The sequence below is a fragment of the Capsicum annuum genome, chromosome 4 (genome assembly GCF_002878395.1).
Source record: "Capsicum annuum cultivar UCD-10X-F1 chromosome 4, UCD10Xv1.1, whole genome shotgun sequence".
Lineage (NCBI taxonomy): Eukaryota > Viridiplantae > Streptophyta > Magnoliopsida > Solanales > Solanaceae > Capsicum > Capsicum annuum.
The window spans coordinates 34,136,931-34,154,816 of NC_061114.1; the positions used below are offsets into that span (position 1 = coordinate 34,136,931).

At 36.6% G+C, this 17,886-nt stretch overlaps 1 protein-coding gene across 1 annotated transcript in view; it reads left to right on the forward strand.

The window, feature by feature from the left end:
- The window catches only part of LOC107854780 (glutamyl-tRNA(Gln) amidotransferase subunit A-like), a 119,214-nt gene extending 102,979 nt beyond the window's left edge, over nt 1-16,235 (forward strand). The window contains exon 9 of the mRNA XM_047411556.1: nt 16,026-16,235. Coding sequence (XP_047267512.1) covers nt 16,026-16,235 — 210 coding nt within the window. The remainder of the gene's footprint in view (nt 1-16,025) is intronic.
- Nucleotides 16,236-17,886: the final 1,651 nt, after the last annotated feature.

Consider the following 17,886-nt stretch of genomic DNA (forward strand, 5'->3'; position numbering starts at 1 on the left):
ATAAAAATATTAAAATGGCAAGAAGTGATAAGGGTGGAGAGTATGAATCTCTTTTTGCCGAGGTAGGTTTGATAAATAAGATTGTCCATCAAACTATTATGTTAAACAACCAAGGGTTATGATGACACTTGTCACGTCATGCCTTGACAAGTGAGCATATCACCCAAACTGATATAAAGTGAAAGATAATACCAAAACCCAAAACAAGAATCTTAGAACAGAGTGGAACCATACATAAATGTTGCAACAGGGGAAATACACAACCAAATATATCATACAATATCCCAAAACCTGGTGTCACAGTGTAAGAGCTACTAAATACATCTTGTATGTCAAAGATACGATAATGTCCAGAAAGTATCAAAATCTATATCAGAATGCTAAATAAGATAGGAAATAAATAGAAAGAGGTAGTAGGACAAATCCTGAAGCATAGGGCGTCCGCTACTTCAAATATACTCCAAATACTTCCTGAACCAGCTATCTGTGCAGTGCACTCGTACCTAGTTCTGTACAAAAATAGTGTGGTAGAGATAAGTACTGTCCACTTGTACTCAGTAGGTATCATAGGTTGATTGAGTAAAGTAGAAAATAAAGCATATAAACACAAACTGTGGGCACGTTACCTGCAATTAGAAAATGTCTCAAACGATAGCCCACACTGTCTCCACTAATAATTATAATATGCACATATAAAATAATACATGTAGAGAAAAAAAGAACAATTATATACTTATGATACCCCAAGTTATTGAGTACTAACCCTCTATAAGATAAATAGTTGGACTAGATTTCCAACACCACTATTCTCGCCTTAATCCAAGATCAGGATAAGAAGTTAATGATGTTAAAATGCCAGTGACAAAGGCTCAGACCACGACTCGTTTCTTAACATAATGAGTCATGGGGAGGACTCATTGCCATGGCAGTGATACAACCCAGACATCGGTCCCTTGACAACGAATCAGTGTACGACTCATTATGAGACACAATGAGTTTTATGAGAAAACCATTGTAATAGTAGTGAAGGACCAAATTTTTGATCCTCAGGTAACTACTCCAAGCCACGACTCATGGTCAGACCTCACCAGTCATTACTCAAGTCGTGACGACTATTCCCAGACTTTTTCTGCATATGTTAATTAGGGTATTTTTGATTTTTTCCTCTCTTCAAACTCTTATTCCATGACTAAAAACACCCAAATGACTCCTTTGCCTTTAGTTATCAAGATTAAACCTTACTCTTTTCTTCTTTAACTTCGAAGACAAGAGATACTAGGGTTTTATAAAAAATTTAACGCTCAGGCTCCAAACATTGGATCCTCTTCAATATCTTTCATATTTTAGGCATGTTTCTCTTCCCTCACTTATGTTTTTACATTGTTGCATTTACTTACTCAACCTTCATGTGTTTAAATTATTGGGTTTGAAATTAAGTTGGGGGCTTTTAATTGATTATTACTTGAATTGTTTTTCCATGTTTTAAGTATGTTAGTCATGCTTGATAAATATTTTTTTTGGAATGAGTTGGTGCAACATGGTAGGTTTTGGAATGGGATACATGGGTTTCCCAAATTTATAGATTTTGACTTAGTAATGGCATTAGCCTTAACCCACATTGTAAACTTAATCCTAAGTTCAGATACTTGCATGATTTGACTTACCTTTTGAAAACATTGCATTACAAAAAGGTTAAATGGATAAAAATTGTATTGGAAGGCCTTGGTGGCCATGGTTTTGGATTTTGAATGAAACTTGGGAGTCTAATGGTTATATGGATCGGTTTGGCATAATTGAATTAGATTGCAAGCATATTGGTACGATGATACCATGTTGCAAAATGCATTAATAAAAACTCCTTTCTTAATGGTTGGGTTTATGAATAAATTATTTTAATTGGAGCTTAAAGGGAATTGTGTAGCTCAGCATGAAGGTGTAGTCCCTGGGGACCAATATTGGAAACCATGTTTACCAAGGTGGTATCTATATGATCGTGTACTTGGTGCACACATTATATTTTTGATGGGTATCGCCTTAGAGTCTTTAGACATTCCTCGATTTCCTTGGTATGTGCGGTTAACACACAATGGGGCCCTTTCGGTAAAGAAAGTAAGATGCATATAACTCATAGGTGCTTTAGGATGGAGCAAGCTATATAGTTCAGGATAGTATTTTAAACTCTCATATTCATGGACCTTATACCTATCCCGTTATTCTATATATGTATATCTGAATGTTGTGTATGTGATTTTTATGGATTTTTGGCAATGACATTATTTTATCACTTTTCCCTGAGTTACATACCAGTGCTCGCCCCACTGACCATCCCTGGACGCTATATCATTTCATGATATAGGGTATAAGGGATTTTGTATTACTCTTGTGTAGTGTTAGGTGGTATGATACATTGGTTGATTAGTTGTAAAGTGGTGAACCTTCATCTTTCGGAAAGCCCTACCATTTCATTAGGTTTCTTTTCATATTTTGGGAATTGTGAATTCTCTTTTGTCAAGGTCGGAGGCATGTCTAGATCTATTTTGGTATTTTTGTTTTTTAGAGGCTTTTGTGGACAATATTAGGATGATTGGTTGTCTTGTTTAGACTCTTAGATTTCATTTGTTTAATCTATCTTATTTACTATTTCGATTGGCTTCTTTTATTTTTAATATTGTGCTCTAGAGTTTAGGCTAAGATGGTGGTCTTTGGCCCACGTTGATCTTGAGATACCCATCATGACTAAGACCTAATTCGGGTCGTGACAAACTTGCTATCAGATTCAAGTTCAGGATCTTTAGGTATCCAAAAAGCCATGTCGAGTAGAGTTTTTTTTATGAGTGTGTAGCATTCCATACTTATAAGGGGAGACTACAAGGCAGTTTCGAATATTTCCTGTTTCTTGTGTTCTATTTTGGGCTATAGAGTCTTGTTGTCATGAAACCTCTCTAACTCCTGGCTTACTCGCATTTCAAATCATCCCTCCCCAAAGATATGACATTCATAGAAAATCTGCTAGAACCTCTATCCCACTTGGGGAAAATATGGAGGGAACTCGCCCTATTTATGGAGTGCAAACCCGGTCTAAGGTTCCTGCTTCTGACTGTACTACTTTATGTGGGATCCTATCAGTCCCTACTAGTTATTCTTGGGCTTCTCAGGCTGGTGTTACTTATGCTCAATCACCTTAGAGAGATATCTCAAATGTGAAATTTTATCAGTCTATTCACTTGTTTACTTAACTGGCGATATCACAGTCTTGTTGGTCTTATCATGATGGTTTTGCTGTCAGTTCATCTGAGGTTACCTGAGTCTGCCAGTTTATGAGATTGAATCACCTAACCTTTACAAGCTCTAAGGTTGAGTAGGATCCTTAGGGGTTTATTGATGAGATAGAGATATTTTCAGGGTTATGCGTGATACTATTTCTGAGGGTATGGAGTTTTCTGCCAATCAGCTGAAAGATATGGCTTGCCAATGGTATAAGAAATAGGAAGTGACGAGGGGTAATGAGGCTGAACCGGTTGTGTTGGATGAGTTTTTAGGTGCTTTTCCTGATCACTTCTTTTCTCAAGAGTTAAAGAAAGGTAAGGCCAAAGAGTTTATGAACTTAAAGTAGGGAAAGATGAATGTGAAAGAGTATGCCTCAAAATTTTAGTAGTTATCTCATTATGCTCCGAAGTTGCTATTTAATATGAGGTCTCTGATAAGAAAGGTTGCTTTTAGTTTATCCCGTGATTTGGTGCTGGAGTGTAAGACTGTTTATTGAATAATGACATGGATATCTCCACATTGGTAGTTTATGTGCAGTAGGTAAAAGATAAGAAAAAAGCAAGTAGAGATTTGATATGGACAAAATACAAAGTTTAGATATTCAGAGTAGGGTATAGGTTTGCAAAATAGTAAGAGAGATGGTAGACAATGGAATAAGAAAAATAGTAAGGGAAGTTCTTATTTGACGGTTAGTGCATCTTATCCTAAGACTTTAGGTGATCGTTATTTTTAGGCTAGTAGTTATCCTAAGGTACAGGGTGCCCAGTCTCAGGCTAGTGGAGCTCAATCAACCCTAACTTACTCTCCCAATCATTTTTATGGGTAGCTTCATAGTGGATATTGTGAAGAGGGAAGGAGTTTGTGTTTCAATTATGGTTAGCTTGGTCATATGCAATGAAATTATACTATAGCTAAAGTTTCCACTGGATCTAATAAGATCTCGGTTGCCACTTCTTCGACCCTTCACCTAAGGGAACCACTTCAGGTACCGGCAATAGTCGAAATTGCCTCTATGCACTAGCTACTGGCCAGGAATCTGAGACATCTCTAAATCTTATTATTGATATGTTATAGGTCTTCTTTTGTGATGTTTATTTTTTGCTTTATTTGGGTTCGATCCCATTTTATGTGACCCCTTATATGGCTTTACACTTTGGTTTGGACCCAAAAATATTTCCGACCCCTTCTCTATTTCTACTCCAATGGGTGAGTCTATTATTACTAGAAAAATCTATAGGGGTTGTGTGGTGTCTATCTTTCATAAAGAGATCTTGGTGGATGTGACAGAACTGGATATGGTGGATTTTGATGTTATCTAGCTAATGGATTGACTTTATTTGTGCTAATGCTTCTCTAGACTGTAGGACCCGAAAGGTCAGTTTCCATTTTCCTAATAAATCGGTGATTGAATGGGTAGGAGTTTCTTAGTACCCAAATGGAGGTTTATTTCATACTTTGAGCTCAGAAAATGATATCCAAAGGGTGTCTGTATCATCTAGTTTGGGTTAAGGATATTAACTCTGAGGGTCCCTCCTTACAATCTGTCCCTATGGTTAATGAGTTTTCTAAAGTTTTTCCTGATAATCTTCCTGAAATTCCTCCCAGTAGGGAGATGGATTTTGGGATTGATCTTCTACTAGATACCCGTCTCATTTCCATTCCTCCTTATAGAATGTCTTCAACTGAACTAAAAAAACCAAAAGAACAATTGAAGGATTTTATTGATAAGCTTTTCATTCGTCCTAGTGTTTCTCTGTTGGGTGCTCATGTACTTTTTGTGTGAAAGAAAGATAGGTCTCTTTAGATGTAAATATATTATCGTTAGTTAAGTGAGGTTACGGTGAAAAATAAGCCTTTCCCTAGGATTGATGATCTCTTTGATCAGCTATAGAATGATAGGTGTTTCTCTAAGATTGATCTCAATTTGGGCTATCACCAGCTGAAAATTAGAGAGGTTGATATTCCCAAGATGGCTTTCCAAGACCAGTATGGTCATTATGAGTTTATGGTTATGCCATTTGGCTTGACTAATGCTCCGACTGCTTTCATGGATCTTATGAATTGGGTGTTTAAAAAATTTTTGGATTTATTTGACATAGTATTCCTTGACGACATGTTGGTATACTCCAAAAGCAAGGAAGATTTTTCCAATAACCTCCGAATTCTGTTGCAAACTCTTAAGGACCAAAATTTATATGCAAAGTTTTCTAAGAGTGAATTTTGGATAAGTGTTAGAACCTTTCTTGGGAATGTTGTTTCTAGTGAGGGGATCAAGATAGATCCATAAGAAGTTGACGCAGTTAAGAAATAGCTTAGACCCATGACTCCAACCAAAATTAGGATATTCTTGGGCTTGGTTGGGTATTGTAGGAGATTTGTGGAGAGTTTCTCATCTATTGTTGCCCCGCTGACGAAGTTTACTTAGAAAATGGTTAAGATTTTATGGTTCGATGCTTATAAGGGTAGTTTTGAGAAGTTGAAGGATAAGTTGACTTCTGCATTGATTTTGACCCTGCCTGAGGGTACCAATGGGTTTGTTGTGTATTGTGATGCATCTTATCTAGGTTAGGGTTATGTGTTAATACAACATGGTAAGGTGGTAGCCTATGCTTCCAAGCAGCTTAAGATTCATTAGAGAAATTACTCGACTCATGATCTAGAGTTGGTAGTTGTGGTCTTTGCCTTGAAGATTTGGTGCCATTATCTGTAAGGGGTGCATTAGGATATTTATTCAAATTATAAGAGCTTGCAATATGTGTTTACACAAAGGGAATTAAATCTTAGAAAAAGGCGGTGACTCAAATTACTGAAGGATTATGACAAGAGTCTACACTACCATTCAGGTAAAGCTAATGTTGTTGTTGATGCTCTTAGCAGGCTGTCTATGGGGAGCCTATCTCATATTGATGAGGAGAAAAGAGGGTTAGAAAAGGATATTCTCAGGTTAGCTAACTTTAGATTTTGTCTCTTGGACTCTGAATATCGATGAGTGATTGTTCAGGAAGTGGTTAAGTCATATCTTGGTGCTGAGGTTAAGGACTAGCAGGCTTTGGATCCCATACATATAGAGATTAAGGATGATGCGGGTCAGCAAAAGGTTATGGCTTTCGAGATTAGGAGAGATGGTGTCTTGATGTATCAAGGAAGATTATGTGTTCTTGATGTTGATGGGCTACAGAAAAAGATTTTTATCGAAGCTTATGAGTCTAGATGTATAGTTCATCCGAATTCGACTAAGATGTATCATAACTTGAAGGAAATCTACTGGTGGAATAATATGAAGAAGGATATGGGATTTTGTTGCTATGTGTATGGTTTGTCACCAAGTTAAGGTAGAACATTTTGGGCCTGGTGGCATATCTCAAGAGATAAAGTTGCCCATGTAGAAATGGGAGATGATCAATATGGAATTTGTTATAGGTCTTCCACGGTCTCACAATCAGCATGATTCTATTTGGTTCATTATGGATAGAGTGACTCAATCTGCTCACTTCTTGCCCATGAGGACTAACTACACAGGAGAAGATTATGCTAATTTTTTCACTCAAGAGATAGTTAAGTTGCATGGAGCACCGGTGTCCATTATTTTAGATCGAGGAACAAAATTCTCTTCTCATTTTTGGGGCTTATTGCAGAAAGGTTTAGGGACTAAGGTGAACCATTGTACCACTTTCCACCCTCAAATGGGTATACAAGGAGAGCATACCATTCAAACCTTGGAGGACATGCTAAGGGCCTATGTGATAAATTTTAAAGGTAGTTGGGTTGACCATTTGCCTCTTATTAAGTTTTCTTATAACAACAGTTATTACTCCAGCAATCAGATGACCCTTTTTTAGGCTCCTTATGATAGAAAGAGCAGGTCTCCAATTGGGTGGTTTAAAGTTAGAGAGACTAGGTTGTTTGGTCCTGAATTGGTTCACCAAGCCATGGAGAAGGTGAAAGTGATTAGAGAAAGACTTAAGACTACTCAAAGATGCCAAAAGTCATATGGTATGTAAGGCAAAGGAAGTCAAAGTTTGAGGTTAGTGATTGGGTATTCTTGAAGGTTTCTCCTATGAAAGAAGTCACGAGATTTAGGAAAAAAGGGAAAGTTCAGTCCTTGTTACGTTGGTCTGTAACAGATTGTGAGGTGAATTGAGAATGTCGCTTGTAAATTGGATTCGATAGAGAGTTGGGCCTCGATTCATCCTACTTTCCATGTGTCCATGCTTAAGAAGTGTGTGGGTGACCCTTCTTTGATAATGCCAGTTAAGGATGTTGGTGTTGAGATTCACTGTCTTATGAGGAAGTCCCGATTAAAATATTAGATTGGCAAGTTCGAAGGTTGAGGATCAAGGATGTAGCTTTGGTAAAGGTCCTTTGGAGAAATCAAATGATGGAGGAAGCTATATAGGAATCTAAAGAAGACATGGAAGCCAAGTACTTATTCCCATTTCCAACGATGGATGAAAGAGCTTAAGGTATGAGTTTTGTTCCCTCTGGTCGCCTTTTTCATTTTTCCTTGTATTCTGTTTGCATTCTTTATTTTATCATGCTAAGGGTGCCCTAACTTCTCATTTGGGTATGAATGATCCAAAGAGGGAGGGGGAAGCATAATGAGATACCTCACGAGTCGTTACCCAAGTCTTGAGGACTGTTCCCAAACTTTTCCTCCACATTTTAATTAGGGTCTTTTTGGGATTTTCCTCCATTCAAACTCTTATTCCACGACTACAAACACCCAATTATCCCCTTTGGCTTTAGTTATCAAGATTAAACCTCACTCTTTTCCTATTTAACTTCCAAGATAAGAGATACTAGGGTTTTACAAGAAATTTAAAACTCTGGATCCAAACTTTGAATCCTCTTCACTTCTTCCATATTGCAGGTATGTAGCTCAGCTCTAAATTGTGTTTTTACATTGTGGCATTTACTTACTCAACCTCCTTGTGTTTAAATTGTTGGGTTTGAAGTTGGGTTAAGGGATTTTGATTGATTATTAATTAAATTATTTTCCCATGTTTTAAATATATTATTCAGGCTTGATAAATGGTTTGTTTGGACTGAGTTGGTGGAACATGGTAGGGTTTGGAATGGGTTACATGGGTTTCCCAAATTTATGGATTTTTTACTTGGTAATAACATTAGCCTCAATGTACCTTGTAAATTGATCTTAAATTTGTATACTTGCATTATTTGACTTACCTTTTGAAAACATTGCATTGCATAAAGTGTTGAAAGGATAAAAACGGTATTGGAACGCCTTGTTGGCCATGTTTTTGGATTTTGAATGAATCTTGGGAGTCTAATGGTTATACGGATTGGTCTGGCATATTTGAAGACTCCTTTTTTAATAGTTGGGTTTATGTGTAAACTCTTTTAGTTTGGTCTCAAAGAGAATTGTGTAGCTCACCGTGAAAGTGTAGTCCTGAGGGGACCAACACTGGAGACCAAGTTTGCCGACATGAGGGTCTATGTGATTGTGTGCTTGGTGCACACTTTATATTTTGGATGGCTATCGTTTTAGTGTCTTTAGCCTTTCCTCAATTTTCTTGGCACGTATGGCTAACACACACGGGGTCCTTTCGGTAGGGGGAGTCGGACCTATATACCCCATAAGTTCTTCTAGGACGAAGCAAGCTTCATAGTTCAGGTTAATATTTTAAACTCTTATGCTCATGGCCCTTGTCCCTATCCCGACATATTATATATGTTTATACAAATGTTATGCATGTGGTTTTGACTGGTTTTTTATGATGTCATTATTTTATCAAGTTTCCCTAAGTAACATACCAGTGCTCGCCCTTCTGACCATCCCTGGACGCTACATCATTTCATGATTTAGGGTCCGAAGGCTTTTCTATTACTCCTGTGCAATGTTAGGTGGTGTGGTACGTTGGTTGAGTTGCTGTGAAGTGGTGAGCCTCCATCTTTCGGAAAGTCTTGCCATTTCATTAGGTTTCTTTTTATGTTTTAGGAATTGTGAATTCTTTTTTTTCAGGGTCAGGGGCATGTCCCGACCTAGTGTGGTATTTCTAGTTTTTAGAGGCTTTTATGAACAATAATGGGATGATTGGTTATCTTGTTTAGACTCTTATATTTCATATAATTCATCTATCTTATTTACTATTTTGGATGGCTTCTGTTGTTTGTGATATTATGCTCTGAAGGTTAAGCTAAGGGTAAAATTGGAAATTTTATTCTAAAATATATTTTCACAATTAAAGGAACTCATTGAAGAAAACCAAAGTGAAAACGAGTTGAAATTGTTTTAAACCGAAGAAATAATTTTTTTTAACCTTCCGAGCCAAAATCTCCAAATTCCATTTTTAAATCCACGTTTAAACAAGATTTAAATGATAAGGTTGAAGAAACATAGTTGAAGTAGGTGTTTTGGAGCTTACCCGGGCTTAGAAATGGAAGGAATTTCTCAAAAGCTCGAACTCCCAAGCTTCGAGTCTAAAAAATGGTGAAAAAAGGCGAAAAGGGGTATTTAAATGACCCAGACGTTGCATATGCAATCATCGAATCTCTTAAACAACCAGGTGTCACATACGTAATACTTTGCCAGTGAGCAGGTGGCGCATAAGAGACCCTGCTGTCGCTTATATGATGGTCATGTAAGTGACATAAAAGCCGCGTAAGTGACATTTTGTTGCACGTTTGGGTCGCTTAAGCGACCAAAATTTCGCTTAAGCGAGTGCACCTATTAGAGACTTGGAGAATTCCAAATCTCTGTGGACCCTTTGGGATCCATCAGGAATTCTAAGAATGCATACGAACTATGCTACCCTACAAAAATGACACTCCAAACTTAATAACGATATCAGATTTTTGAAAAGACGTTGTTTTCACAAAGTTGACCCCTTAAACATAATCTTGCAACTTTTTGAACCAAGGTCAAAATTAGATATAAAAGCCATGAAACAAAACCAACCTCATTACAAACCTAAAATCGATGTTCTGGACCTGCTGGCGCAGTCCTTTTTGCCATCCGGAGCACAACTTAATAAATATTAAGTGAAGTCAACTATAAGGCTTTTCAAGCCATCAAAAATCACAATTTCATATATTTCACACCAAAATACATTACGAATCATGCCAAATATCCTCATACCACAAAGCAACCACGATGAGGGGTAAAATGGTCAAATCATATAGAAATGAATATTTCACAAAAATCACCAAAAATTAAGTTGCTACATCATTCACCACTAAAAAATCTAGTTTATCTGCGAACTAAAGTAAAGGAAATACCTGAACCAGAGAAAAGTTGGGGGTAACTACTACGCATATCAAACTCGACCTCCTAAGTAGCCTTATCTACAAGTTAATGACTCCACTAGACCTTAGCTACTTGAATATCTCTAGAATGCAACCGTCTAACATCCCTGCTAAAATAGAGACGGGCTCCTAAACAAAAAATAAGCTCTCATCTAGCTGAATTGAATCCCACCGAATAACATGAAACTCATCTGAAATGTAATGCCAAGGCATGGAAACATGAAAAATTGGGTGAAAAACTGATAAATATGGGGACAAAGCCAACTAATAACCCGCATCACCAACGGTCCAAAGGATCTCAAAGCTCGAATATACTTGGGGCTAAGCTTGCCTCTTTTTTCAAACCTCAACAAGCCCTTTATGGGAACACGAAGGAAAACATGATCACAAATACTGAACGTTAGGGCACAAAGCCTATGATCCGCATAGCATTTCTGGCTACTCTGAGCCACTCGAAGACTTTCCCAAATGACCCAAACTCTATTCAAAGTCTATGAAGTAAGTTCATACCTTGAGTTCTGATCTCAGAAAAATCAAACCAACCAACTAGAGAGAGACAATGCCTACCATACAAAGCCTTGAAAGGAGCCATCTTAAACCAGAATGATAGTTATGATCAAATACAAACTTTGCCAAGGCTAGATGCTGCTCCCACTGGCCTCCAAGGTCTAACACGTAGGCGAAGCATATCTTGCAAGACCTAAATAGTCTTTTTCGACGAACCATCAGTCTGGGGATGAAATGCTATGCTAAGACCAACTCAGATACCCAACTTTTCCTGAAAAGTCTTCCAAATGTGAGATGTGAATACTGAACCTCAATCCGATATAATTAAACATGGACGCCCCATGAAGATGCATTATCTCACAAATATAGATATGGTCCAATCTCTCAGCACTAAAAAAACTTAAATTGAAATGAAATGAGCAGATTTGGTCAATCGATCCATGATGACCCAAACACTATCAGAACCACAAGAATTATGAGGCAATCTAGTCCCAAAGTCCATAATAATCTATTCCTATTTCCACTTGGGGATGTGTATCCTCTGAATCAAACCACCAAGTCTCAAATGCTCGACCTTCAACTGCTAGCAACATAGGCAACGAGCTACAAAATCTGATACATCCTTCCTCATACCACCTCACTAGTAATGTTGTCTCAAATCATAATAAATATTAGTCACCCCTGGACAGATAGAATATATAGAATAATGAGCCTCTTTGAAAATCAATCCAATCCATTCACCCACTCCCCACACACAAATCCATCCACTAATCCTGAAAATACCGTCTGGATGAAGCAAGGTGTCCTTAGTATCACCACTCAACAATTTATCTTGAGTCACTCTCAACCCAACATCATCAAACTGATGAGGTCAAATTTGCTCCATCAAAGAAGGCCTAGCCTCCATGAATACCAAAATACGTACAGGTATCAAAACATCAAGCCTAACCATCTAGTTAGCCAAAGACTGAACCTCTAAGTCCAAAGTCCTCTCCTGGGTCAAAAGATGCACCAAGCCACCTAGGCTAGTCGACTTCCGGCTTAAGGTATCTGCAACCACATTAACATTGTCATGATGATAAAGAATAGTCAAATCATAACCCTTAGGCAACTCAAGACAGTGGTGCTACCTCATATTAAGATCTCACTGGTAAAGAAATACTGAAGGCTATGATGATCTGAGAAAATGTCATAATGCACTCCATACAAGTAGTGTCTCCATAACTTCAAAGCAAAAACACCTGCATACAACCCCAAATCATCGATAGGGTAATTTTTGTCACAGGGCTTCAACTGTTAAGAATAACAAGCAATCACCTTACCTTCCTTCATCAACACAACAACTAACCCAACACCAAAAGTATCACAAAAGATAGTAAAACTCATGCCTTCATTAGGAAAAGTCAAGATAGGAGTTGAAGTGAACAAGTTCTTGAGCTTTTAAAAGCTCACCTCACAAGCATCGAACCACTAAAAGAAAATCTTCTTATGAGTCTACTTGGTCAATAGAGATATGATAGATGAAAAACCTTCAACCAAACATTGAAAGTAACTTTCTAAACCAATAAAATACTAAATCTCGATAGGAGAAGTAGGTCTAGCCCAATCACAAATTGCTGTAATTTTGGCTGGATCGACTATAATTATAAGAAACTTAAAATTTTGATCATTTTATTTTTTACTTCTCGTGCTCGTAAATTAATTTTTAACTTGAATTATGTGTAAGTATGCTAAAAGGGTAATTTGAGAAAGTTTCAGAATTTTTGAAAAGGGTTCAGGCTATTTTGGAACTCCGAGGCAGTGTGCCTCCATGATATCACCATTACATAAAGGTTAACCTCCATGATATTGGCGTGGCACAAAGGTTAACTTCCAAGATAAGGCTGTGCCACACTAAGGTGTAAATTTTGTCCAGTTTTTTTTTTTTACACTTGGGGTAGGGGGCTTTTGGTCTTTTTATCTCTTGTACGACCTTTAAATATAAAAGGACCTTTTTTTCTCAATTTTCAAAGATCAAACTCTACTTTAATCATCTTTAACTCTTCAACCAAGAATGCTTAAGGATTTCATAGAGAATTCATCATTCAGACTCCAAACTTTAAATTGACTTCAAATTCCTGTGTACTTCAGGCATGCCTTTCTTCCTTAAACTTTAATTTTACATAGTGAATGGATTTTCATGTGATTTAAATTATGGGTTTTGAAATTGGGTTGAGGTATTTTGGTTGTTACAGGTTGAATTACTTGTACCATGTTTTGAATTGATTATGCATACTTTAAATTAATATTTTTAGGACTGAATTGATGCATTATTTAAATGATTGGAATATGGGACATGGTTTTCCCCAAATTGGATGAATTTTGTCTTGAATTTAGCATTAACCTTAACCCACTTTATAATTATGTTTTGAAATAAGGGAAAATTGCATGGTTTAACCTTCTTTTGAACTCAATGTATTGTATTAATGACTAATATTATATAAATATGGATTTGGATGGCCTTGGTGGCTATGGTTTGGATTTGTATGGAACTTGAGAGTCCAATTTGGTTGTGCGAAGTGGATTGGCATGTTTAATTTAGCTTACAGGCATATTGATATGACGATATCATGTGGTAAATGCCTTAATAAATGACTCCTAGGTTAATGGTTAGAACCATGTGCAAAGTGTTTTAATTGGGGCTTAAAAGGGATTGTGTAGCTCACCGTAAAGGTGTAAGTCCTGTGGGGACGAACACTGGAAACTACGTTTGCTGGAGTTGAGGATCTATATGACTGTGTGCTTGACACACACTTGAAATATATATGTATATATGAGTGTGTGTGTGTGTGTATGTATATATATATATATATATATATATATATATGGGACAGCTACTGCCTATAGTGGCTTTAGTTTTCCTTCAAATTTTCCTCGATTCATTCTGCTAACACACACTGGGTACCTTCAATAGGGAGAGCTAAATGATATAGCCCATAGGTTCTTTTAGGATGGGTCGAGCTTCACAGTCTAGGTTAATGGATTTAAAACTCTCATGCTCATGGTTGTTACTCTGTTACTCTATCTCGACATATATATATATATATATATATATATATATATATATAAATGTGTGCAAATAGTTTTGATTGATTTTGGATATGGCATTATTTTATCATTTTTTTGAGTTACATACTTGTGCTTATCCCACTGAATATCCTAGGACAAAACACCATTTCATGATGTAGGTTCTGAAGACTTTTTTATTGTTTCTATGCAGTGTTAGGTGGATTAGCCTATCTTTTGAGTTTCTCTAAAGTGGTGAGCCTTCATCCTTCGAAAGGCCTTATCATTTTATTATTCTTTTTTTTATTAATTTAGCACTCTTGTATTCTTTTTATCATAGTCGGGGGCATGTCCTAACTTAGATTTTATTCTGGTTTTAGAGGCTATTGTGGACAAATGTGGATTGGTTGGTTATTTATCAACTCTTAGTTTTCATTAGAGTTATCGATTCACCTTTTATTACTATCTTATTTGGATTCCACTTTATCTTTATTGTTATTATTTTCTCTTAAGGTTAGGTTAAGGGAGTGGTGTCTAGTCCATGATGGGATTGATATGCCTGTCACGGCTAGTCCCTGGTTCAAGTTATGACAAGCTTGGTATCAAAGCATGATTTAGAGTCGTTGGGTATCAACAAAGCCGTATCGAGTAGAGTCTTTTTTATGGATGTGTAGCACACCATAATTATACGTAGGAGGCTACACAACATTTAGTAATATTTCCCTTTCTTGGGTTCTATTTTGGGCTATAGAGTCTAGTGTTATGAAACTTCTTTAATCCTGACTTTCTCATAGTTAAGATTATGCGTCCTTGAATATCTAATGTTCATAGAAACTCACTGATGTTCATAGAAACTCTACAGGGAACTCTATTCCACCTTAGAAGAATATGGAGGGGGCTCACCCTATTTATGGAGTGCAGACCATACTAAGGTCCCTGCCCCTAATTGTGCTGCTCTACGTGGAGTTCCACCTGTCCCCACTAGTCCTCCTTGGGCTTTTTGGGGTGGTGATGCTTATGATCAGCCGACTTAGGGGGACATCTCTAATGCAAAGCTCCGTCGATCTATTCATTGGTTTACTCAGTTGGTGACATCTCAGTATTATCAGTCGGATAGTGTTGGTTTTATCTCTCCTTCTTTGAGGTCACTCAAGTTGGCGAGTTTATAATATTGAATCCCTCAACCTTCACAGGCTCTTAGGTTGAGGAGGATCCTCAGGGGTTTGTGGATGAGATGAAGAAGATTTCCAGGGTGATGTATGTTACTGATTTTGAAGGTATAAAGTTTGGTGTATATCAACCAAAAGATGTAGCTTATCAGTGATATAAAGAGTGGGAAAAAGTGAGGGATGATAATGCGGAGCCGTCATTATAGGATGAGATATCGGGTGCCTTTCTTAATCATTTATTTCCTCAGGAGCTGGGGGAAGCTCAGGCTAATGAGTTTATGAATCTGAAGTAGGGAAGATAAGTCTGAAAGTGTATGCCTTCAAATTTGAATAGTTGTTTCATTATGCTCCCGAATTGATGTCTATCCAGAGATCTACAGTGAGAAAATTTTCTTTTGGGTTATCCCGTGACTTGGTATTAGAGTGTAAGGTTGTAATATTGAAAAATAATATAGACATCTCCAGGATTGTGGTTTATATGCAGCAGGTGGAGGATAAAAAGAGAAAAAGAATAGATGGAAAAGAGGTAGAATAAGAAGTTCAGGTATTTAGAGTAGGGTGGGGTTAGAAAAATAGTAGAAAAGATGGTAGACAGTGGAACAAGAACAAGAACTGAATAATTTTTATTCATCTTCTAGTGCTCCCCATCCTAAACCTTTGGGTGATCGTCGTTCTCACTATAGAAGTATTTCTAAGGAACAGGGTGCCCAGTCTTAGGTTGGTGGAGCTCAGTTATCCGTACCTTATCTTTTTTGCCATTTTTATGGGCAGCTTCATTGTGGTTATTATGAGAAGAGGAGGAATCGATGTTATAATTATGGTCAGCTTGGTCACATGCAGCGAGATTATCTTTCATCCAAGGTTGCCACTGTGGCTAATAAAGTTTTGATTGCCACATCTCTTACACCAAAGGGCACTACTTTTGGTACTAGCACTAGCCAGAATCGCCTCTATGCATTTGCTACTCACCAGGAATCTTAGGCATATCCAGATGTTGTTACTGGTATGTTACATCTCGTCTCTTGCGATGTTTATTATTTACTTGATTCAGGTTCTAACTTTCTTATGTGGCCCTTATGTGTCCGTGCATTTTGGTTTTGCTCTTGAAAGTATTTTTGACCCCTTTTCTATGTCTTCTTTGGTGGGTAATTCTCTAGTTGCTAGAAAAATCTATACGGGTTGTGTGGTGTCTATCTTTTATAGAGAGACATTGATGGATTTGATAGAGTTGGATATGATGGACTTTAATGTTATCTTGGGGATGGATTAGATTTATTCGTGCTATGTCTCCTTGGATTGTAAGACCCAAAAGGTCAGTTTCAATTCCCCAATTAACCGATATTACAATAGGAGGGGAGTTTCTTAGTTCCCAAAGGGAGGTTTATTTCCTATCTTAGAGGTCAGAAATTGATTTCGAAAGGGTGTCTATATGATCTAGTTCAGGTTAAGGATTTTGATTCTGAAAGTCCCTCCTTGCAATCTGTCCCTGTGGTTAATGAATTTCCTGAATTGTTTGTCGCGCCTTATTTCGAACCGGTCGAAACAACACACAACGTATGGTGGTTGTGACTCTTGGGTTTTGAAAATTTCACTTTTTAGAGTCGTCATCTAACTTTTTAGGAAAATTAGGAAAAACTATTTTTTATAGTAAGTCTCTGTTCAGGTCTATCAAAAATGTTTTGAGATTCTGCATAAGGGTTTTGGTTACTCGAGGGAAAGGAATTAAGCACCCCTCAAAGCTTATCCGAAGATAGTCCTTACACTTAGTTTAGGAAATGTTAGGAAAAACTTTTATTTTGTTACTTGCTTAAAACGGTGATAAGAAAACTTTATTATTATTATATTGATTTGTTTTCTTAAAAAGGAATGAAATTCACGATATAATAAACATGACAATTAACATGTACAAGGAAGTAATATAATTATCGCAAAATATATGTATGAGTACTTTCAGAATACAAAAGGGTGGTAGTATAATTTACACATATTAGAAAGTGCAAAATCTTGTAATCTTATAAAGATATTTTAAGACATGCGAAGTCCAAGTACATAACTAAAATATAAACAAATATGTTTTTTATGACGTGAAAATTTATTTGCGAAATATATATTTAAGGGTATATGAAATATTATGAATAGGTTGGAATTAAATAATGATAATATTAATAATAATAATAATAATGAAGAATTAAAATAGTGACGATAATTTCGGTATAAATAATAGTGACAATAATAATAATATTGGTAATTAATAAATAATAATTTTATAGTATAACATAATATACCTTGTACGTGGTAGTGGTACCTCACATTTCTAACCTGAAAACTCAATAGTGTGAAAAAATATAGCACAAAAATTAGAATTATTTATTGAAAAAAAATATGTTAAAATTGGTAAATGGCCTCGAAAAAATGTAAATTTTGATAATGTGTTTTCTTATTAGTTTTGAAATTTTCTCTTTTTATTGTTAAGTTTTTAAGAGAAACATGGTGGTTACTATGTTGATTTTATTTAGATATATTGATGGCGAATTTTCAAAAGAATTATCCAAGTACGATAAAAGGTACTATTTTATCCAGTAATAATCATGTGTTACTTGCGAAAAACGAGATGTTAAAGCTACTTTCTAAA